The sequence below is a fragment of the Paramormyrops kingsleyae genome, chromosome 12 (assembly GCF_048594095.1).
Source record: "Paramormyrops kingsleyae isolate MSU_618 chromosome 12, PKINGS_0.4, whole genome shotgun sequence".
In the NCBI taxonomy this organism is placed as follows: domain Eukaryota; kingdom Metazoa; phylum Chordata; class Actinopteri; order Osteoglossiformes; family Mormyridae; genus Paramormyrops; species Paramormyrops kingsleyae.
Genome location: NC_132808.1, coordinates 2773040 through 2797549, shown reverse-complemented (window position 1 = coordinate 2797549; position 24510 = coordinate 2773040). Strand labels below are relative to the sequence as shown.

The following is a 24510-nucleotide window of genomic DNA, read 5'->3' as shown; positions in this document are numbered from 1 at the left end:
ACAGCTATGAAGGCTTTATAAACCCTATAAACTTTATAAACCACTGGTGCTACGTTCTAAGACTTACTGTGAATAGCCAAAACCGCAGTTCATCTGCGGACCCCATATATACCATGATTTTCGTGTACTAACATATGGTAAAGTTTAATTGACAAATTACACACAGTAAGACATTAGCAACATTAAATACAGTAATAATACATTTAACTTTAATACCTACATTTTACGTTATCATACAGTATTGTATTCTCGGATGAAAGGGATTCTGACATTTAAACCTCATTCTCATAAGATGATAAAGCAAAGAAAAAATGTCATGTATCAAGGGATGACTGGCCAATGAAAATCATGCTTTTTATACCCCTGAAAGGATGAAGGAACAATGAAAAAACATACCATTACACATTTTACGATTTGTTTTTGGACCGTGGCAAACTGAAACTGAGTATACGCGGGGATACTGTATGCACATGAGGAAACTGTATGCACATTATATACCAGTTACAAGTTTTTCCTGCAGTCAAAAGACATGCACTTCAGTTAATGTCCACAGTGTATGTGCCCTTTGAGAAAATGGCATCCTGTCCCACCCTCTGTTGCCTGGCCCCACTGTAACCCTGACCAGAATAAGCAGTTGCAAGCTGCATGGATGGATTAAAGGTTTTTTGCTCAATATACATACTGTTAAACTGTGGAATGATTGGTGGTGTGTCTTCATCAAGGTCATCCACACCACCAGCAATGGGGTAGGGGGGCACAGAGACCCTGGGCATCACCACCCAACTGTGATCGGAGTAAAGGGCCGCTGTTAGGTTGGACAGGCCAGAGTTGTGCACGACAGGGAAACCACACAACTTCTCGATCTGTTGCCATCGGTGGAGCCGCTCCCTCAGGCATGCCGTGACTTCTGACAGAGCCTTTCTGTAAATATAAATGAGCATGTGCACATAGGGCACGCACAGAAAAGCCAACAACAAATGTTAAAGGCCAAGCTAGCAAAGAAATCTGCTCTATCTGTATTCTCAATCCTACCATACTCAGAACTGGTCCTACTTTTCAAAATAATCTATTTCCTGCTATGAGACACCATAAGCCTAGTGTTTTGCACAGTGGGTTGAGATGCATGGTTATCTTACTTTGCCTCCAGGATCTTGTGGTCCACATCATCCAGGGAGGAGTTGTGGGCAACATGAAGGGTCCCAAATACCGAGCCTCTCTTCTTCTTGAGTTTCTCTGCCTGAAACATTTAGCTGGAGTATACTAAGTTTGCGAACATAGAGGGGATTGAATTAAGCTATATGATTAGAAGATAAACCCATTTTCCACAAACCAAACTAAAGAAATATTGTCAGATAAGCCGGGGATGTACTGATTTTGACCACCAGATTGCACATTCATGTACATAAGAATGATGACATTCTTGTAACTGTTTTTGTCCTATTTTTCTTTACTGCTTTCATTTTTTTTTATCATTTACGCAGCTCAATATTTCACCAAGTTCAGGTAAACTAACTTTGGTCATGGGTATTAGAACAAGCTTTCTCCTAGGACCTCTCATGTAGAATGGAGCAACAGTACAACAACATGGACAGCAACACCGAAACAGATGTTCCTATTAGTGTTACAGTATATGAGATATGTACTTAAGAGACTAATGTCATTTAAAAATAAATGACTGTAGGGCTGCAACTAACAACTGTTTTTCTATCAATTCATCTATCAATTATTTTACTGACTGGTCGACTAAACGATTAATTTTCCTCCAGAAAATCAAATTGTTTCATTTAAGTTAATTTTATGTTGACAACAACAAACAGTATCATCGCACTGGCTTTTTGGCACTATATGAACCTTTATGAACAGCCACAATTTGATAAGCATATTATTAGTACACCTAAAATATTAATGAGAGGCATACTGTGATGCCCATAAGTTAGAGTATCCTTATGTTTATTAACTTCAATTAGCAGAGTATGCCACATGTGACTGTTTTGGTAAATCATGGAAGTGATAAGTACTAAAGTCGTGGTGAACAGAGAGACAGCACAGCAACAATAACATCTTTTAAACAACGACATATGGTAGATAAACGGTAAAAAAAAATTAGTGGATGGCGGTACTTTGTACAGTCTAAAGTCTGACGTTTTCTTGGTAAATATAGTTTTCATTTTTATTTAATTTCACAAATTATTCATTTTTGCGGTGTTGAAGGAAAACATTTGTCACAATTAACTGAAGCGTTTTAAAAATCAAAAACGGTAATTTCATTAAAACAATTTTTTAAAAATGATGCATCGATTTAAAATACTGAAGTTGACGCATTTTCAGCATTGACGTCATCGGCTACGTCGATTAATCGTGGCAACCCTAAATGATTGATCTTTGGGAGGGGGTGAATGGATTTTACCACAATGGGGTAAAATGAATTTAGTCTAATTTAACCTCAAAATTGCCCTCCTTAATCCTCCACCTCAATGACTGCTTTGCTTTATTCTGTGTATCTCCTAGAAATCAGGCATGACAGGCTAAAACATTTTCTCACTTTCTAATTAAAAAAAAATATATACAAAACAGCCCCAGAAAAAATGCACTGTGAAATTTCTTAGTAAAACAGTAAACTTGTTTGACAGTTGTACTATGTACTTTCATAGTTTGATCATGAATTGTTTTACAATTGGACCCTGAATTTTTAGTGAATTGGCACACTTTTCATACTTCCATTGTGAAATCTACATTCAAACTAATATCAGAACTATGAATAATTAATGTTTAACTGTAAACTTAACAGTTGTACTTTTTCCTAGGGCTGCCTGACTCATGCAGAAATAGAAGCTCTTTTGCATTTTTCTGCAACAACATGGATCATATACACTCACCTAAAGGATTATTAGGAACACCATACTAATACGGTGTTTGACCCCCTTTCGCCTTCAGAACTGCCTTAATTCTACGTGGCATTGATTCAACAAGGTGCTGAAAGCATTCTTTAGAAATGTTGGCCCATATTGATAGGATAGCGTCTTGCAGTTGATGGAGATTTGTGGGATGCACATCCAGGGCACGAAGCTCCCGTTCCACCACATCCCAAAGATGCTCTATTGGGTTGAGATCTGGTGACTGTGGGGGCCATTGTAGTACAGTGAACTTATTGTCATGTTCAAGAAACCAATTTGAAATGATTCGAGCTTTGTGACATGGTGCATTATCCTGCTGGAAGTAGCCATCAGAGGATGGGTACATGGTGGTCATAAAGGGATGGACATGGTCAGAAACAATGCTCAGGTAGGCCGTAAATGATGCCCAATTGGCACTAAGGGGCCTAAAGTGTGCCAAGAAAACATCCCCCACACCATTACACCACCACCACCAGCCTGCACGGTGGTAACAAGGCATGATGGATCCATGTTCTCATTCTGTTTACGCCAAATTCTGACTCTACCATTTGAATGTCTCAACAGAAATCGAGACTCATCAGACCAGGCAACATTTTTCCAGTCTTCAACTGTCCAATTTTGGTGAGCTCGTGCAAATTGTAGCCTCTTTTTCCGATTTGTAGTGGAGATGAGTGGTACCCGGTGGGGTCTTCTGCTGTTGTAGCCCATCCGCCTCAAGGTTGTGCGTGTTGTGGCTTCACAAATGCTTTGCTGCATACCTCGGTTGTAACGAGTGGTTATTTCAGTCAAAGTTGCTCTTCTATCAGCTTGAATCAGTCGGCCCATTCTCCTCTGACCTCTAGCATCAAAAAGGCATTTTCGCCCACAGGACTGCCGCATACTGGATGTTTTTCCCTTTGCACACCATTCTTTGTAAACCCTAGAAATGGTTGTGCGTGAAAATCCCAGTAACTGAGCAGATTGAAATACTCAGACCGGCCCGCCTGGCACCAACAACCATGCCACGCTCAAAATTGCTTAAATCACCTTTCTTTCCCATTCTGACATTCGGTTTGGAGTTCAGGAGATTGTCTTGACCAGGACCACAACCCTAAATGCATTGAAGCAACTGCCATGTGATTGGTTGATTAGATAATTGCATTAATGAGAAATTGAACAGGTGTTCCTAATAATCCTTTAGGTGAGTGTATGTCTTACTTTGTCCATTACAGCAACTGTAGCTGAGCCTCATCTGAATTTCAGTATAAACCTTTAGTTGAAAAACATTGGAGCAGGATATGATAATGGCTAGCTGTCCTCACCTCATCCTTGGCCACCGTCAACTGCAGCTCTGCACTCTGCTTCTTGATGTTGTAGTACTGCACCTCCACCTCATGTGTAAGCTGCAGCCACATCTGGAGGGCTTCAGCAACTGACCACTCTGCCTGCAGCTCTTTCTCCGCCCGCTTCAGGGCCATGCGCACCTGTCCAGGGTAGGAATGTATCACAACTGAAGATGAAGCCAGAAGCTCTGCAAGGAGGCACAGTCCAAAATGCATTTAAATATATTTCCACCAGTTAACAAATTTAAATCAAATTCATCAATCTACACTCATTACTCCATAATGAATTTTTTGCATGTTTATTAAAAATAAAAAAATGAAACATTACACTGACATTTACTCAGTATTTAGTTGAAGATTCTTTGTTATCAATTACAGTCTCAAGGTATGCATATGAAGTGACAAGTTTTGAACACATGGATTTGGGTATTTTATGCCATTTTTCTCTGAAGATTCTCTCTGCAGATTTTCAATAAATTTGCAAAATATTCTCATTTCATCTTTTTATTTTGTCATTAAGAGGTATTGAGTGTGCATTGATGAGGGAAAAATTTATTTAAATGATTTGAGCAGAAGACTACAGCACAGCAAAATGTGAGAAACGTGAGGGGGGTCGAGTAATTTCTAAATGTACTGTGTGTGCAGCATTTAAGATAGCTATAAAGATTTTTAATAAATAATGGTTAGCTAGTTACATTTACTACAGCCTTTATGTTAATCCAAATAAAAAAAATGTATTACCCATGGGGAAATTGTGATTAACACTACACAGTAAACAACCACACAAAAAGGCAAAATGACAATACATTGTACCACATAGAATAAGTTCTGCATTAAGTAAATAAGTACAATATGTAACAATGGTGAATATGACGATATCTACAGAAATTTGCAAACAAAAGATAAATAAATAGATTACTAAGGTATTGTTGCATATGCCCTGGGGGATTGACCGGGTCTACAGCTGATTACAGGTGCATGGTGAAGTGTTTTTTGTTGAACGAAACAGTTCAGGAAAAAAAAGGATTCCGTCATACACACTGGGCACCATGTGGTGTGAAACAGTGGCAAGGGTGTGGCATGACACAGTAGCAGTGGTGTGGTGTGACAGTGAAAGTGGTGTGGTGTGGTGTGACACATAGCTCTTTCACACCAGGGCTGGCGCCCGTGCAGAGCCTAGTCATTGCATTCACACCAATACATCCGGTATATCTGGGCTGGAGCTCATTTTTCTAGCCCGAAAAGGTTGCTAGGCCAGAGTTCGGTGCACATGATGTCAGAAGGCGGGATTACAGTCATCAGAATGGAAAGCAAAAATTTATGAAGCAATGCAGAGTGAACTGGAGAAGGCAGGAGTTAACAGAATAACTGAAAAATGGAAAAAAAAAATACGGGAAGTCGAAAAGAGAGCTATATTAAAGGGGTGCTGGCAGCCCTAAAAATAAATATCATGGATTCCGTGTTGAGAAACAGACCTGCTAACCAGGTGACTGGAGTATTGAATGCCGCAACCGCTTTGGAGGAATTGGGTAAGTCATTATTGTTGTATTTACTTGTAATGTTACTATGAACTTTAATTACATTTGGTGTATGTCAGATGTCTTCCAAGGATCCATCAAACAAAACTGCATAACACTGAATGCTCCATTGTGTTGTGTGTTGAACATGTGTTGTGACTAGGGCTGGGCTAGCTACATATCATTGTAACGTCAACTTAGTTAACTGATAAGTTACCTTTAGAATCTGACTTTGATGTACCAGCCAGTGATACAAAATGTACAGCTGTCTGCTTTGTTACAGAAAAGAAAATAACAGACTAACACTATTTGCTTGAAATGCTAGTAATTTAAGTGAAATGTAGCTATCATGTCTTTCATGTGCTTGTTTTAACACAGGTGAAGTGAATGCACATGGACAGGACAGGACATGCTCATGGGAGACTTACATATTTCTTGATTATTTTCTATTTGTAAGACAAAGGTTTACCAAAATGTTTCATTCTTTTCACTCTCCCTATCAAAGCAGTCCATTAATGCATATTGCGCAGTAGTTCCTTTAGCATCTCGTACTTATGTGCATTTGCGCTAATTTGTCAAGAAATTACTATGCACTTTATCCTTTATATGCTAATTCGTACTTCATTTGTGGTATCCCCATGTATTAGCATGCATGAATCGCAGTTCATTCATGAATGCATCTCTCATTGCGACCCGCTTTTTAACTGGAGCACACAAACGGTAGTTCGTCTTGGATCACTGAAGTGCAGGAATAAGTCGTTGGCAGATGGACTCAGATGAGTCATGGGACACTTAGAAATTTTGAATGAACTGTTTCGGATTAAGCCATGGAACAATAACCTATAAAGCTAAAAATAATCTAAACATTTGCAGCTAATTCAAAGAAGTCTTGCGTTCATCGCATGATCCTCTATTTTTGTCTTCACTTCTGAAGCGGTACCCCTTCCACAACAACTCACACACACTGACGTCATCGTTCTACTCTTTCGACATTAAGTGCAGTATGAATGCGAGACAGTTCTTGATGAGGCCGATGTAAGCTCCAACTCAGCTCCGACCGAGCACTGCCACCAGCACCGGCTCTGGCGAGGGCTTGGTGTGAAAGGCGTAACAGTGGCAGGGTTGTGGTGTGATACAGTGGGCACCATGTGTTGTGATACAATAGCAGCAGTGTGATGTGAAACAGCGGCAATGGTGTGGTGTGCAACAGTGACAGTGGTGGGGTGTGACACAGTGGCAGCGTTGTGGTGTGACACAGTGGTAGAAGTGTGGTGCGATACAGTGGCAATGATGTGGTTTGACATAGTGGCAATGGTGTGGTGTGAGTGGCAATGATGTGGTGTGACACAATGGCAGCGGTGTGGTGTGAAACAGTGACAGTGGTGTACTGTGGCACAGTGAGAGCAGTGTAGTGTGTACCAGTGACAGCGGTGTGGTGTGAAACAGCAACAGCACTGTAATGTGACACAATGGCAGTGGTGGGATGTGCAATATTTACTTGCACCTTTGACGGAGAGGACGCTGGCGTTGAATGTTCGCCGCTTCTCCCTCTGAGTCTCTGAGTCTAATATTCTGAGTCTAATATTACTGATATTACTAATTTTACTTTTAGTTTTAGTTAGAAAGTTTCATACTTTTTTTGAAAGTTTTTCTTGTACTGTTTTACCATCTGCCTTGGATTTTTACGGATTTTATCAAGTTTTATCAAGCCTTTGCTGTCTACTCACCTGTTGCCCATATACAGTATACTGTTTTGCCGTCTGCTTCAGATTTTACGGATTTTAGGTCAGTATGGCGTTCAGCTATTCCAGCTCACAACTCCGCCGGCTTAATCTCGCAACCACTCCTGGAATTAACATCCCTATCATTAAAGAACTTGGACTCCTTTGTCGTCCTCGTTATACTCATAGAGGCTCCGGTCGAAAGTTCATCTTCCATAACCAGCCAAAGTGTCCTGCTACCAACATTCCATCTTTCTGGTCACCTGTCGCACGTCTGACGCGTCATCAGAGCATCGTCACTCCAACGCCTATCAACACAGGAAGTATCGCGAGATCTCTGCGCTCCAGCATGAGAAACACCCGAGCCATTGAGAGAAATTCCCGGCTAGATTTATTTTGTGGAGTGGACTCTAAGCTGCGTGGAGTGGATTTTAATGTTCTGTGACCTTTGCAGAGATTTACTCCACTGTCACTGATCAAATTTGAACTGTTTAACTCCCAATCCATCAGCAATAAATCCACACTGATTGAAGAGCACATCAGGGAAGAAGGACTTGACTTCATGTGTTTGACAGAAACCTGGCACCAGTCAGAGGTTTACTCTGCCCTAAATGAAGCCTGTCTACCTGGCTACAGTTACCTGGAGGCAGCTCACAGAACTGGGCATGGTGGTGGCCTAGCTATCATCCACCGTCAGAACCTGGGGTTGTCCCCTATCTTGATATCTGCAACATCTTCCTGCGAGTGCCTTGCATTTAAATGTAAGCCCCCTTTTCCCATGACTGTTCTCCTTATCTACCGACCTCCAAAACCCAACTCTGCCTTCATCCCGGAAATGTCTGATCTTCTCTCAACACTTTGTGCTACCTCTGCTAACATCGTAATCCTAGGAGATATAAATATTCATGTTGACAATCCCACAGGTTATCTCACTGCTGATTTCCTTGAGCTTGAGATTCCCTCAACCTACAACAACATGTTGATGTCCCCACACATTCCAGGGGTCACACACTTGACTTGGTCATTTCAAACTCTGCCCCCATCAGCAACCTAGAGGTATATGATCTTGGTATTTCAGATCATTAGTGTCGATGGAGCGGCCCTTTCTCTCCCCCTGTACCAAACCAAAATGACCAATCCATTTCAGAAATCTAAAGAACATCAATGCGGATGACCTGGCCCTGGACCTTAAACTTCTCTCCTCTGACCCTACCAGCTTCCTCTCTGTTGCTGACCTCGTGGATTTCTATAACCAGTCTCTGAGCAGTCTTCTGGACTTCCATGCCCCCTTAACATCCAGGTCTGTCTCATTCTCGTGCTCAGCACCTTGGTACACCTGCGAGCTGCGAAAAATGAAGGCGGCTGGGCATGTCCTTGAGAGGCGGCTCAAGGCTTCTGGGCTGACTGTCCACAAACAGGCTTACAGGGAACACAAGAGGGTATATGCAGAAGCTCTGAAGGTTGCACGGTCCAGGTTCTATTCCAACATCATCAACATCATCAGGAAAATGAAACCGTCAACCAGTTCCCTGGACCCTTTCCCCCCAGCCCTGTTGAAGGCTAACATCTCTGCTGTCTCTCCACTCATAACCAGGATCATAAACCACTCCCTCCTGGCTGGCCATATACCTTCTGCATTAAAAACTGCTGTCATCAGACCTCTACCGAAAAAACCCACCCTGGATCTTGAAGTTCTCTCTAACTATAGGCACATCTCCAATCTTCCATTACTCTCTAAAGTTTTGGAAAAAACTGTTGCAGCACAACTTCATGATCACCTCAAACTAAATAACCTGAGTTTCAGTCTGGTTTTAGCCCTGGCCAAAGCACTGAAACAGGGTCACCAATGACCTTCTGATGACAGCAGATACTGGTTCCCCTTGTCTACTCATCCTCCTTGACCTGACAGCTGCTTTTGACACAATAGACCACAACATCCTCCTTCACTGCCTGAAATACACCATTGGACTCTCAGGAAATGTTCACAACTGGTTCACATCATACCTGACCAGCAGAACTGAGCATGTCGCCCTGGGCAGTGTAAAATCTCACACCCACAACGTCACCTGTGGTGTCCCACGGGGCTCTGTGCTAGGCCCCATCCTTTTCACCATCTACATGCTCCCTCTTGGAAATGTCATTAGCAGACATGGTTTAACTTTTCATTGCTATGCCGATGACATTCAGCTTTACCTCAGGACTACCCCCACCTCCTCTACTGCTCTTCTGCCAACATCCACACTGACTACCTGCCTGGAGGAGATAGAGCCGTGGATGAGGCTCAACTTCCTTAAGCTGAACAGATCGAAAACAGAAGCCGTCTTAGTTGGCACACCACACCATCTCCGCTCTTCTACCATCACCAGTATCACTTTCTCTGGCCAAAACATCCCCCTTTCCACATCTGTCACCAATTTGGGTGTTAAAATGGACACTCAACTCACCGTTGACACCAACATTAAACACCTCTGTAAGTCATCATTCTACCACCTCAAGAACATCGCCAAACTCCGCCCAACACTCAGCCTGGCAGATGCAGAGAAGTTCGTCCATGCCTTTGTCTCCTCCAGGCTGGATTACTGTAATGCACTCCTCATTGGGATTCCTGGCAAGAATATCCAGAGACTACACAGTATATTCAGAACAGCGCTGCCAGGATCCTAATGAGAGTGCGAAAGCATGACCACATCACCCCCATCCTGAAAACCCTTCACTGGCTCCCTGTCCCACTCAGGATAGAGTACAAGGTCTCTCTCCTCACCCATCAGTGCATCTATGGACATGCCCCCCTTTACTTACAAGAACTCCTCACCCCCCATACCTCCTCACGCACCCTCCACTCTGTACACACTAACACCCTCCAAGTCCCCAGAACCAAGCTCCGCAGCATGGGTGATAGGGTTTTTTTCATCTGTGGCGCTGAGGCTGTGGAACACCCTCCCTGACTACCTGAGAGCCCCACAGTCGACTGATGTTTTTAAACAAAACCTAAAAACTCATCTTTTTAGAAAGACATTTTCTTAAAATATTTTATAGATTCTCCTGTTTTTTTTTTATTTTACTCTGTAGCATATAAAGTGCAATACAAATAAAATGTATTATTATTATTATTAATAGTGACAGTAATGTGACGTGATGCAGTAGCAGCAGTGTGATGTGCAACAGTGATGTGATATGGTGCGATATAGTGTGACACAATGGCAGTGGTGGGATGTGCAATAGTGACAGAGATGTGATGTGATGCAGTGGGATTGGTATGGTGTGATACAGTGGCAGTGGTGGTGTGTCACATTGGCAACAGTGTGGTGAGCAACAGTAATAGTGATGTGGTGTGATGCAATGATGATGGTGTGGTATGACACAGTGACAGCGGTGTGGAGTCATGCAGTGACATCAGTGTGGTGTGTAACAGTGACAGCAGTGTGGTATGTACCAGTGACAGTGGTGTGGTGTGACACAGTGACAGCAGCGTGGGTCTAGTGTGACACTGTGGCAGCAGTTTGTGTCAAAGAGTGACAGTGGTGAAGTGTGACACAGTGGCAGCATTGTAATGTGCAACAGTGACAGCGATGTGGTGTGACACCTGCACGAGCTCCTCCTCGGCGTACTTGAGGCGACTGAGCTCATTCTCGGCCCCCTCTCGCAGCTCTCTTAGCCGGTGTGCTTCTCTTTTGGCCCCATTTATCTCATCCCTCATTTTCTGCTCCAGGTTCTGCTTCTCCACGGCAACAGTGCGCTTCTCTTCCTGGGCTTTTTCCAGGCTAAGTGTACAGAGACTCGTTTCGTATTAAGGTCCCACAAACCATACACCCCGCAACTTGAAGAAACATTTTTCCTCCTCTCACCTGAGACTGCCTTCTTATTAAATAAATAATCGAATAAATTAACCAATTACTAACCAAACAAACAATAAATCTTACAGTGTCAAACTTGAATTTCAACATAATGAAGATAAACCATAATTCCCTGGCTGTATCTGTTAAATGTAATGCGGTAATTTCCTTTCTCTAGACAATTAGTCTTTACAACTACTGAGAACCTGCTATGTTTATTGCTTGGCAGCTTTTAGTTCTCAGTGTTTTAACAGGGTATATACAGAAATCCAGAGGTTAAATTTAACACTTTTTAATACCTTTTTTAATACTTTCTCAATATTTTTTAAAACCCAGCATGGCATTGAGTTGCAACCGTTTTAAAACAAGTTTCAAACTGATTTAAAGATTTATAATGTTACACAATTTTGGCCTGTACAACAGAATTTAAATAGGGAAACATGGGTGAACAGAATAAATTTAGTGACTGTGATTTTGAAAACATCTTGCATTTAACTTCTTCAGTCACAAGTCCATATCTTTATCCACTAGGTTATTCATGGCAAGTGCCGTAATTGTTTGGCTTTTTCTTCAATGAGTTTGTCGATTTGCACCAGTTGACCAACTGCTCTCATCCATGCATTCCTGATTTATGAGTTGTGCATCGCATATGCGAAAACAGAGCGCTGACTGTCATTATCATAAATTTATCACGCTGATTTAAACTCTTGGTGTGTAAACCTTGTAGTTGCCTGCAGGCATCTTACGTTAGCAAGATAAGTTTGGTGATAATTAATGCAGCTAGCGAATTACTTACATAAAAACCTACTAGTTGGGGTTGCAATAAGTTATCGTATTGACCAGTAAACGACAAGAAACATAAATAACACAATCAACAAAAATCTGCTGCCAAGTCAATGAGTACTTGTACTGATCGCTTGCTACATTTTGATCGCGGTTCCCGAAGAGAACTCTATCGGCAATCTATGGCTCATCCTGCTAGTCCCGGATGTAGAGGGTTGAATTTCGGATCGTATTTTAAACCACTGAAATTGTGGCAGCGTATTTGAAACAGCGAAAATAACGGGACTGAATATTGTAAAGCAGAAATGAGGACTGAATGTTACTGCTTGAATAATAAAGATGTGAATAAAACACATGGAATATTTTCAACTGAATTTGTTCTTTTGAAATTTATTTTGAGGCGAAATTAAATTAACTGAATTCATGTGGTTGAATTATAAACATGCACTTTAAAATACGTATCTTTTGGAACTGAATTTTGGAAGCCAAATATTTTTGTACTGAATATTTAAGCAATGAAATTACGATTGAAATGTTTTCAGTTGAAATGTTCAATGTTTAAATGTATGCACATATTAAATTACAGTCCACAAAAATTCAAAGCGTCATTAATGCAATGCGTTTTTATTCGATAAGTGTAATTCAACGTGTTTTTTTTCATCAACGACTTTTGTCATTAATTTACTTCCATAGTCCTTAAACGCTGGGTCCTCTAACCACTTACGTGCAAATTTGCACTTACCCATGATGACTAATGACTTAGCTTTTCTGAGTGTAAGCAGCCAACATGTACTTCAGCGCGCAAACTGTTTAAGACGTCGCTCGACCACCGAATATGACGTCAGCATCACAGAGGTCATCTATGAATGAAGGAATGAGCTAATCCACATTTAAAATAATTTGCGAGAAATTTAGCAGATAAACTTTAAAACACAAATGGACAATTTGTAGTTAAAAAAAAATCTAAAATTTAATACCTCGTAAATTTGCGTGTAATACCTTTTAATACTTTTTAATGGCTTTAATTTTTGCTTATGTGATTTACTACCTTTAATACTTTTTAAAACCCCGCGGACACCCTGGTTTACTCCAGAACAGCCAACTGCAGATGAAAATGAATGTGAGGATTTTGTTGAATCATTATATTTTGCTATTCTCAAGTACAGGTATGTGCAGTAGCCAGTCTAATGTTATTCAGTGTTTGATTTTTCATGTTGTAGAACAAGAAAACTTAGATCACAATTCAGTGCCATGAACACATATCCCTTACGGCACGTAACCCAAACACGTAACATGTGAAATAAAATGGAAAAAAATGGATGTGGAGGGTAGGATAATTTACTACTGGGGAGTTGTTGGCACACATTGGTGGGACGGATTACATTGATTTTTAATTGCCGGTGGAAAACGGCATATCAAACCACAGGCCATATTCAATAAGAAATTATAACCATGCCGGTACTTTGAGATCTTATATAAGCATTGAATGAAAAGATTAAATCCCTTGTCCCCCACTGCAGAAAATGACTGATCATCCAACGCAATCATCTCCTTTATTTCATTTGCTGTGTTTTTCGCTCTGGTGCTTCTAACTATAAATACAGTGGGGGAAATAATTATTTGATCCCTCGCTGATTTTGTAAGTTTGTCCAATGACAAAGAAATGAAAAGTCTCAGAACAGTATCATTTCAATGGTAGGTTTATTTTAACAGTGACAGATAGCACATCAAAGGGAAAATTGAAAAAATAACTCTAAATAAAACTGATTTGCATTTCATTGAGTGAAATAAGTATTTGAACCTCTACCAACCATTAAAAGTTCTGGCTCCCACAGAGTGGTTAGACACTCCTACTCAATTAGTCACCCTCATTAAAGACACCTGTCTTAACTAGTCACCTGTATAAAAGACACCTGTCCACAGAATCAATCAATCAAGCAGACTCCAAACTCTCCAAGATGGGAAAAACCAAAGAGCTGTCCAAGGATGTCAGAGACAAAATTGTAGACCTGCACAAGGCTGGAATGGGCTACAAAACCATTAGCAAGAAGCTGGGAGAGAAGGTGACAACTGTTTGTGCAATTGTTCGAAAATGGAAGGAGTACAAAATGACCATCAATTGACCTTGGTCTGGGGCTCCACGCAAGATCTCACCTTGTGGGGTGTCAATGATTCTGAGAAAGGTGAGAAATCATCCTAGAACTACACGGGAGGAGTTAGTTAATGACCTCAAAGTAGCTGGGACCACAGTCACCAAGAAAACCATTGGAAACACATTACACCGCAATGGATTAAAATCCTGCAGTGCTTGCAAGGTCCCCCTGCTCAAGAAGGCACATGTGCAGGCCCATCTGAAGTTTGCCAATGAACACCTGAAAGATTCAGAGAGTGACTGGGAGAAGGTGCTGTGGTCAGATGAGACCAAAACTGAGCTCTTTGGCATTAACTCAACTTGCCTTGTTTGGAGGAAGAAAAATGCTGCCTATGACCCCCAAAACACCGTCCCCACCGTCAAGCATGGAGGTGGAAACATTTTGATTTGGGGGTGTTTTTCTGCTAAGGGCACAGGACAACTTCACCGCATCAACAGGAAAATGGACGGAGCCATGTATCGTGAAATCCTGAGCGACAACCTCCTTCCCTCTGCCAGGAAACTGAAAATGGGTCGTGGATGGGTGTTCCAGCACGACAATGACCCAAAACATACAGCAAAGGCAACAAAGGAGTGGCTCAAGAAGAAGCCCATTAAGGTCATGGAGTGGTCTAGTTAGTCTCTGGACCTTAATCCAATAGAAATCCTATGGAGGGAGCTGAAGCTCAAAGTTGCACAGAGACAGCCTCGAAACCTTAGTGGATTAGAGATGATCTGCAAAGAGGAGTGGACCAAAATTCCTCCTAAAATGTGCGCAAACTTGGTCATTGTCACGCCCAGCTCCGTACGATCCTCGTGTGTGCCACGCCCACCTCGTTACCTCGTGTTAACTCCTGATTGTACTCGCCTGTTGCCTATTCCTTTTGCCTTGTCTTGAGTATTTAGTCCGTGTCTCAGTCAGTATTCCCCAGTTCTGTCATTGTAAATGTTAGTTGTCGTGCTTCCCCGGTCCTGTTTCCTGAATAAACCCCGTTTACCCGTCTATCCGGCTGATCTCGCCTGCTTTCCTGCTCACCCACTCCACCGACCTGACAGTCATCAATTACAAGAAACGTTTGACCTCTGTGCTTGCAAACAAGGGTTTTGCCACTAAGTATTAAGTCTTTTTTTGTTAGAGGGTTCAAATACTTATTTCACTCCATGAAATGCAAATCAGTTTCTATCTTTTATTTAGAGTTATTTTTTCAATTTTCCTTTTGATGTGCTATCTGTCACTGTTAAAATAAACCCACCATTGAATTGATACTGTTCTGAGACTTTTCATTTCCTTGTCATTGGACAAACATACAAAATCAGTGAGGGGTCAAATAATTATTTCCTCCACTGTATATATGTTTATAATAAAGTTTAAATATCATCTGTCAATATCAGCCAAGATTGACACATCAAACTGATGCCAAAATCTTTATTTTTATTGATTAATTATTATTGATCTTGTCATCACGATAACTAAAATTATTTGTCCCAACTTTTTCAAATTTGCAGTTACATTTTATGAGTGTATAGGTCCTTTATTGTCCCCATGGGGAAATTCTTTTTCAGCCTCCCTGAACTTGCTCTTTGTAGAGTAAGCTGTCTGCGAAGGCCATCCACCTGTTGGTGCACCCAGGGAACTGGGGGTTAGGGGCCTTGCTCAAGGACTCACAGACGTGCTGAGGCTGGATTTCAACCAGCGATCTTGTGATTACAGGTACACAGGCTTAGCCCACTGAGCCACACGCGGCCACCTGTAAGGTAGGCTTGTAATAATACACTTAGTCGTAGTTCATCCCCAAGCAAATTTTATTGTTGTAGATCTAGAAAGGTGGGGGTGGCCTACCTTATTTCTTAAAATCAAAAGTGGCAACTTTAGTTATATTTGGAAAAACACAACTTTTTTACTCAAAACAATTAAATGATACACAGTAAGATGATGAGTGAGTATATTATGAGTATATGGGGCCCTCTGAGCTCAAGGGCTCACTCACCGGCACTGCAGCTCCAATAGGCTTTGCTCAGCATGTTGCAAGCTCTCTAGATCCTTCATCATCCGTGAGATGTGTACCTTGGAGGACTTGTTTTGCACGTATGCAAACCAACAGCCACCAACCCCAATGACAATGGAGACCATCAGAATGAGGTCTTTCAGCCAGTTATGTTGGGGACCTGGAGCAAAATCACAAAAAGGACATGGTATGTGTGATATATCTGTAGAAAATAATTTCATCAGAGAAATTAAGCAGCTTGTTTCCACATACATATTGACTTGCAACTGAGTTCTGTTCTGACAGACAGGTCGAGACATAGTCTCTCCAGCGTGTCCTGAGTCTTCCCCGGGACCTTCTCTCAGTGGGACATGCCCGGAACACCTCACCAGGGAGGCGTCCAGGAGGCATTCTCCCGCTCCATCCTTCCCTCACTCGTGAACAAGACCCCGAGATACTTAAACTCCTCCATTTGGGGAAGGACCCCCTCCCCGACCCAAAGAGAGCACTCCACCCTTTTCCGGCTGAGGACCATGGTCTCGGATTTGGAGGTGCTGATTTTCATACCAGCCGCTTCACATTCGGCTGAGAACTGTTCCAGTGAGAGCCGAAGGTCACGGTCTGATGAGGCCAACAGAACCACATCATCTGCAAAAAGCAGAGACCTAATCCTGAGGTCACCAAACCGGACACCCTCAACGCCCTGGCTGCGCCTAGAAATTCTGTCCATAAAGGTTATGAACAGAATCGGTGATAAAGGGCAGCCCTGGCGGAGTCCAACCCTCACCGGGAACGAGTCCGACTTACTGCCGACAATGCAGACCAAGCTCTGACACCGGTTGTACAGGGACCGAACAGCCTTATAAGGCAGCCTGGCACCCCATACTCCCGGAGCACTCCCCACAGGATTCCCAGAGGGACGCGGTCGAATGCCTTCTCCAAGTCCACAAAGCACATGTACACTGGTTGGGCAAACTCCCACGCACCCTCCAGGACCCTGCCGAGAGTGTTGAACTGGTCCACTGTTCCACGGCCAGGGTGAAAACCACACTGCTCCTCCTGAATCCAAGGTTCGACAATCCGGTGGACCCTTCTCTCTAGCACCCCTGCATAGACCTTACCAGGGAGGCTGAGGAGTGTGATCCCCCTATAGTTGGAACACACCCTCCGGTCCCCCTTCTTGAAGAGGGGGACCACTACCCCGGTCTGCCAATCCTGAGGCACCGCCCCCTGATGTCCACGCGATGCCGCAGACGCATGTCAACCATGACAGCCCTGCAACATCCAGAGCCTTGAGGAACTCCGGGTGGATCTCATCCACCCCCGGGGCCCGGCCACCGAGGAGCTTTTTAAACACCTCAGCGACCTCTGCCCTAGAGATAGGCGAGTCCACCCCCAAGTCCCCAGACTCTGCTTCCTATTTGGAAGGCATGTCGGTGGGATTGAGGGGGTCTTCGAAGTATTCCTTCCCCCGACCCACAACGTCCCGAGCTGAGGTCAGCAGCGCACCATCCCCACCATAAACAGTGTTGATGCTGCACCGCTTCCTGAGACGCCGGATGATGGACCAGAACCTCCTCAAAGCCGACCAAAAGTCGTTCTCCATGGCCTCGCCAAACTCCTCCCATACCCGAGTTTTTGCCTCAGCGAACCGAAGCCGCGTTCCGCTTGGCCCGCCGGTACTCATCAGCTGCTTCAGGAGTATGGCAGGCCCAAAAAGGCCCAATAGGACTCCTTCTTCAGCTTGACGGCATCCCTCACCGCCGGTGTCCACCAGCAGGTTTAGGGATTACCGCCGCGACAAGCACCGACCACCTTACAGCCACAGCTCCGGTCAGCCACCTCCACAATGGAGGCACGGAACATGGCCCATTCAGACTCAATATCCCCCGCCTCCCCCGGGACGTAGGCAAAGTTCTGCCGGAGGTAGGAGTTGAAACTCCCTCTGACAGGGGATTCCGCCAGACGCTCCCAGCAGACCCGCACTATACGCTTGGATCTGCCAGGTCTGACTGGCTTCCTCCCCCACCAGCGGAGCCAACCCACCACCAGGTGGTGATCGGTTGACAGCTCTGCCCCTCTCCTCACCCGAGTGTCCAATACATGCGGCCACAAGTCCGATGACACGACCACAAAGGCGATCATCAAACTGTGGCCTAGGGTGTCCTGGTGCTAAGTGCACATATGGACACCCTTATGCTTGAACATGGTGTTCATTGAACACAGAAGTCCAACAACAAAACACCACACGGGTTCAGATCGGGGGGGCGTTCCTCCCAATCACGCCACTCCAGGTCTCACTGTCATTGCCTACATGAGCATTGAAGTCCCCCAGCAGAACAAGACAGTCCCCGGGAGGAGCGCTCTCCAACACCCCTTCCAAGGACTCCAAAAAGGGTGGGCATTCTGAACTGCCGTTTGGCACATAAGCGCGAACAACAGTCAGGACCCGTCCCCCCACTCGAAGGCGAAGGGAGGCTACCCTCTCGTCTACTGCGGTAAACCCCAATGTACAAGCATCCAGCCAGGGGGCAATAAGTATGCCCACCCCAGCTCGGCGCCTCTCCCCGTGAGCAACTCCAGAGTGGAAGAGGGTCCAACCCCCTTCGAGGAGACTGGTTCCAGAGCCCAAGCCGTGCGTCGAGGTGAGTCCGACTACATCTAGTCGGAACTTCACAGCCTCGCGCACCAGCTCAGGCTCCTTCCCCACCAGAGAGGTGACATTCCATGTCCCTAGAGCTAACTTCTGCAACCGAGGATCGGACCGCCAAGGTTCCCGCCTTCGGCCACTGCCCAACTCACACTGCACCCGACCCCTATGGCCCCTCCTACAGTTGGTGAGCCCATTGGAGGGGGGACCCATGTGCCTTGTTCGGGCTGTGCCCAACCAGGCCTCATGGGTGCAGGCCTGGCTACCAGGCACTCGCCATCAAGCCCCACCCCCAGGCTTGACTCCAGGGGGGGGGGCCCGGTGACCCGTGTCCAGGCAAGGGAAATCATGGATCCAATATTTTGCTCATCATTAGGGGTCTTGTGAGCCGCACTTCATCTGGTTCCTCACCCAGGACCTGTTTGCCTTCGGTAACCCTACCAGGCACATAAAGCCCTGGGCAACTTAGCTCCTGGGATCATTGGAACACGCAAACCCCTCCACCACGATAAGATGTCGGCTCCAGGAGAGGCTTTGTAAATCTTGTGCTTTAAAAAGGTTGCCGACTTCTGGATTAGGTTGTCACCTTATTTGAAGCACATAGGGCAAGTTATTTTAGGGCATGGCCAACCCACTTTTGCCCGCGGACTCAATATATAACATCATTTTTGTGTACATACATATGGTAAAGTTTATATGATAAATTATGCACAGTATGACATTAATTATTACTATATTTAACGTTGGTAAAGTACATTGTACATTATTATACAGTAGTGTAATCTATCGAATGAAAGAGATTCTGACATTTGAACCTAATTCTCAAAGGATGATATACTGTAGCAATGAAAAAATATTATGCATCAAGGGATGACGGAGAAATGATAATCATGCATTTTACACCCCTCAAATGACAGAGGAGAGAGGTAAGGAGCATGTGCTGATACAGCATGTTGCCACACCCACCACACAATGAACCACCTCTGGGACGAGAACCCGGGTGCAGCCATGCAGCGGGTGATACCTCAGCACCACAATAGTTTGAATGGGGTAGAACAGTGTGAAGTTTTTCCTGGAGTGCCAATCCTGCCACCAATCCTTAAATTTTCCCTGGAAGTTGGAGGACCTGCTTGCAGGGCTGGATGTAGGCAGGGGCGGATTAACGCACAGGCTAGATATGGCTTAAGCCTAGGGGCCCCACGTGTGCCAGCCTGCAAGGGGGCCCCCATTGGCGCGGAGCGGGGCTGGGTTGGGGGGCCCACAGACTACTGTAGCCTAGGGGCCTCCGTACACCTTAATCCACCCCTGGATGTAGGTTAACATCATACCCAGGATGATGTGAGTGAATGGTGTATGTTTCCTGCAGTTGGCGCCCTTTCCTGGGTTGTTCCCTGCCTTGCACCTATAGCCTCTGCGATAGGCTCCAGACCTCCTGTAACCCTGAATAGGACAAGCAGTTACAGTGGATGAATGGATGCATGCATGCATGCATGTTTGTGTCGAGTTGGGTGGTCTTGGTGGTGTTCTAGGATAAGGAGGAGTGTACCCCCCCCCTCCCCATATTGTCTCAGGGATATATTTTTTTTTTACATATTTTAGTTTAGTTTAGTTAAGTTAAGCTTTAATAAGTAGCAATCGTGTCACACAGATTCACTGGTGTACTGACTGCTTGCCCACTTACGTGTCGGAGGTCCAAACAGAACTGCATCCAGTGCTTTAAGATTGAGCTTTTGCTTGTGTCGCTGATCCAAGATCTTCAGCTGGGACGTCATGAACGAAGGCTCATTGGAAGCTATTCTGAGATGGGTTGCATGAAAAACAATAAAAAACACACCAAAATTGACAGTTTCTTGCAACTGCATAGTCACATGTGGTATTACACTTGTCCTATTTTAGATTAATGGATATTTCAGTGTGTTTAGTAGTAGGCTGCTGTCATAGACCTTTGTAGGACTTAGGGTGTACTCACACTAGCTGATCTGTACCGTGTCTGAGCATATTTGACCCCCGAAGTCCAGTTCATTTGACTCAATAAACATAAAACTTCCCGCACAGCACACTATGCTTCATTAATTATCTAATTCAGGGGTCTCAAACTCCTACAAAGTCCTACACAGTTTTTGGTTCACCCTCATTTAATACACCTGGTTCAACTCCTTGTGCTAACTACCACACAGCTCTTGAGCTGAATCATTTGTGGTGAAACAGGGAAAGAACTAAGCTACACAGGGCTCCAGCCCTCCAGTACTGGAGTTTGAGACCCCTGATCTAATTGCTTAAAACACGGTGTAGCATAATAACCTGTGGGTTCAGATTCTAGCTTGATGATGTTGATGTGTTTTATATATTATAAGATTTTGCTATATTATAAGAACCCTCAAAAAACAGAGAAAGAAAAAATAATGAGTTGCTGGTTAGGGAACCTTGCGCTTGTTTATTTCTGGTAAAATATAGCACTTCACTATCAATTTGAAATGGTGTGAAATACCTGGTTATTACAATAATGTTGTATACATAGTGTTTTCTTATCATTCTTGTTATGCAAGTCTGTATCTCTCTATTTACCGTCTCACTCTGTAAACATTACATCTATACCGTGTTTATGCTGTGGGATCCCTTCATCACCAATAGTAACTGCATTTCTGGATTATACTAATGAAAAAGATGAAAACTACTCTCTCTTGGGCTAATTTGATGAGACAGGATACTTGATTTAACTTTTAGTCTGATCCCCATTCACACAATTTTTAACTGTTGTAGCAACTGGGTGACACTTTACTACTTCTGGTTAGAAAAAGCATATGGGTCAATCATTTTAGAGAGCTGCAATGTAAGACTACTCACCGAGGTAGAGTGTTCCCGTTCACTCTAAACTCTCTAAAATTTGTCTCATATTGGGGCAGTTCTACAGACTCCTTCAGCCACAGGACTGTGTCCTCTGTTGTCCAGTTGTGAACTGGAAAAAATATGGAGACAGCAGCCATTTTTGTTCAGCTCTAGTCTAGGAGAAAAAGTAATGTGTTTGAGCCAGCACAGGAATTATCAGCTTTCATCAAGTCAAAGCTGCTCTGGTGTATTAAGTAAGTGGCCATATAATTCAAATGAAATCAACGGAATCAACGTTGTTCTAGCAATATGATGTTGTATGAGCGGTCTCCTGTGTAGGACTGGATCCCAAGGGAAACTTTTTTGTTTATTCTGTTCCCACCCACTGTCCACAATTGGTTGACATAATGTAACACCACGGGGTCAGAAAGCAGGACTAATTATGCATTTACAGACATGCTTTGCACCACACGGTGCATATATTTAACTAGTGTAAACTGATATGTGTATTCATGTATGTATGTTGTAAATATTAAATATCTTAACTATGTAATGTTTGCCATAGAATATGTGTATTTCATTAGCACGTAACTGAATGTTGTGAAAATTCCTAGCTTCCCTGTCTGTGCCACTGCTAGTGTTAGACGAATAGTGGATGTTAATAAAGAATGCTACTTTCATTTTAAAAGGGCTGTTATCTCCTTTATCAAAAGAACTCACACACTCGGCACAATACATTTATTTCCGCTCTGTATGCGGGTCAGCTGCATTGAAAACATTCTGTGTCCTTGAATAAACAGGTCAACAACATTTTAAGTATGCGACAGTGTCATGCCCCAATAGTGCAGATCTTCTTGTGTGCCACGCCCCTCATCTACCCTGTGTGGACTCCCCGTGTTACCAGCTGTTTCGAGTCATGTTGATTGCTGTTGTGTATTTAAGTCCGCGTTAGAGTATGTTTCCCCAGTCCAGTCATTGACATCAGTCCTGCATGTTACTCCATGATCCTGATTTGTCTTCTCCCTTAATACCAACACGTTTGATTTTGTTTTGTATGGATGACGTTTGAAGTGTGTGGTTACCTTAAGCTATAATATATTTGGACTGTGTTCTATAAAGTAGTGATAGTAAAATACTGGGCCTGTTACACTTCTTGTTCCCAGCTTTGTCATGTGTAAAACATTGATACAATAAACCCAGAAGCAGTTTCATCTAATACACATTGTGAATCAATTTCTTCACTATCCCTGTTCTGTTAAAGCTCCTTTTTAATTTATAATTTTAACAGGTTTTCCTAAGAGAAAGTTATCACCCAAGTACTAATACCTCAGAACCTCTACTGTGGAAAACAGGTGAGAAGAAAATTGATACATAGTACAGGGACATGATAAGAAACAGCATGTCTACAGAGTGGGTGACACTTAGACCAAATGTGAAAGACACCAACAGCTACAGTAATCATCTGGTCTGCAGAATGCTGGCTGGTTAGATGAATCAGACGAGCCAGCTAAGTCTGGTTGAAAGGGGTCAAATTGTGCCACAACAGCAAAGTCTTACACTCTGTGAGTGTAACACAGAGTCAGCATGCTAGTTCATATAGCTAAAACATGCCGCTGCAGGAGATGAACCCACGATACTGCATTCTAGCCCGATAGCCCAGTTAGTTTCAAGGAACTTTTGATCCTGAATTCCAAAAATGTTGGAATTCTAAAAATGTTATTAATCCCCCTTAATTATATGGGAAATAAACACAACTTGCTGGAATTTGAATCCATTCAACGCTTTGCTCTGAAGGCACAGATTCCCAATTTAAGGGGTTCCAGACCTAAATGTCTGGTGTCTGCTCCAATTGAGACCTCAGCCTGCATCATCAGCATTTTGAGATTAACAGGTGAAGGGGTGATAGCCCCAATTTCTGGTGCACTCTCTCTTTCTCTGTCTTATACCTTCAGATGTCTTCCAGCCCTTCCACAGCTCTTCCACAGTAATATGCTGGTCCTCTCGATGAAGGTTACTGTGCTTATTTGTTTGCTGCTGCTTCATGTCTTCTATAATGAACTGAAAATAAACAAAGCACAATTGAGACTGGTTGATTGTCATATTACGGCTAAGAGCAAACAGATTCAATCTGAGAGAGCTACTCAAAAATGACTTAAATACTGTCCCCTGCTTTCATTGCTCTCTGATGTTTTTCAGCAACACCAGATAGGAGAGAAAAGACAATGACATAAAGCTGCCATACCTCTAGAGTACAGCTGGATGATTTGGGGAAAATATCTAATAACAATATTTATCACATATAATGCAATTTGATTTAATTTGCGATATAATTTTTTATATGTCAATATTCATTGTGTTTAAAACATACACTGCAATAAATGTCCGTGAAATTAACAGAGAAATTCTGTAAAATAACGACATAAAAAAACTGTAAAAGGAAAAACAAAGGAAAAGGGGAAAAAGCAGTGTATATTTTATATATTTGACATTAATATTTTGTAAAATATTTTTCCAGTAAAAATATGTTTTTTTTTGTTTTTTTTTGGTACAGTTAACAAATTACTGTAGTTTAAACGCATACAAACTGTAATATAAAAACCAATACAATAAAATTACAACATAACATTGTGAAAATAATATTTTTAAAATCAGGTCCACTTTGTTTATACTGAAAGAAACAAATTAATATTTTGTGCTTTACAGATGAGAAACAGTAAAACTTTAAATGATATATCAACACTTGCTTTTTGCTTCGTGCGTTACGAACCATCAAGAAATAGCCCACACAAGTCAGGATTTTCTGGTTTGTCAGTCAGCTTTTGAAATTGCAGTACATTCGGGGCTACCG

The 24510-nt window shown here is 43.0% G+C and overlaps 1 protein-coding gene across 3 annotated transcripts in view; it reads right to left on the bottom strand.

Annotated features, from left to right (window-relative positions):
- The window catches only part of stim2b (stromal interaction molecule 2b), a 94992-nt gene that overhangs the window by 4153 nt on the left and 66329 nt on the right, over positions 1–24510 (bottom strand). The window contains exons 3-10 of one of the 3 annotated variants that reach the window (XM_023796145.2): positions 23609–23720; positions 21681–21792; positions 20518–20633; positions 16190–16367; positions 11038–11215; positions 4196–4357; positions 1137–1237; positions 683–783 (exon numbers count right to left, since the gene is read on the bottom strand). In XM_023796145.2, the coding sequence (XP_023651913.1) occupies positions 683–783; positions 1137–1237; positions 4196–4357; positions 11038–11215; positions 16190–16367; positions 20518–20633; positions 21681–21792; positions 23609–23720 (1060 nt within the window). Of the gene's footprint in view, positions 1–682; positions 922–1136; positions 1238–4195; positions 4358–11037; positions 11216–16189; positions 16368–20517; positions 20634–21680; positions 21793–23608; positions 23721–24510 lie in introns of those variants that run through there. The other 2 variants (XM_023796144.2, XM_072718515.1) reach the window with 2 other exon arrangements.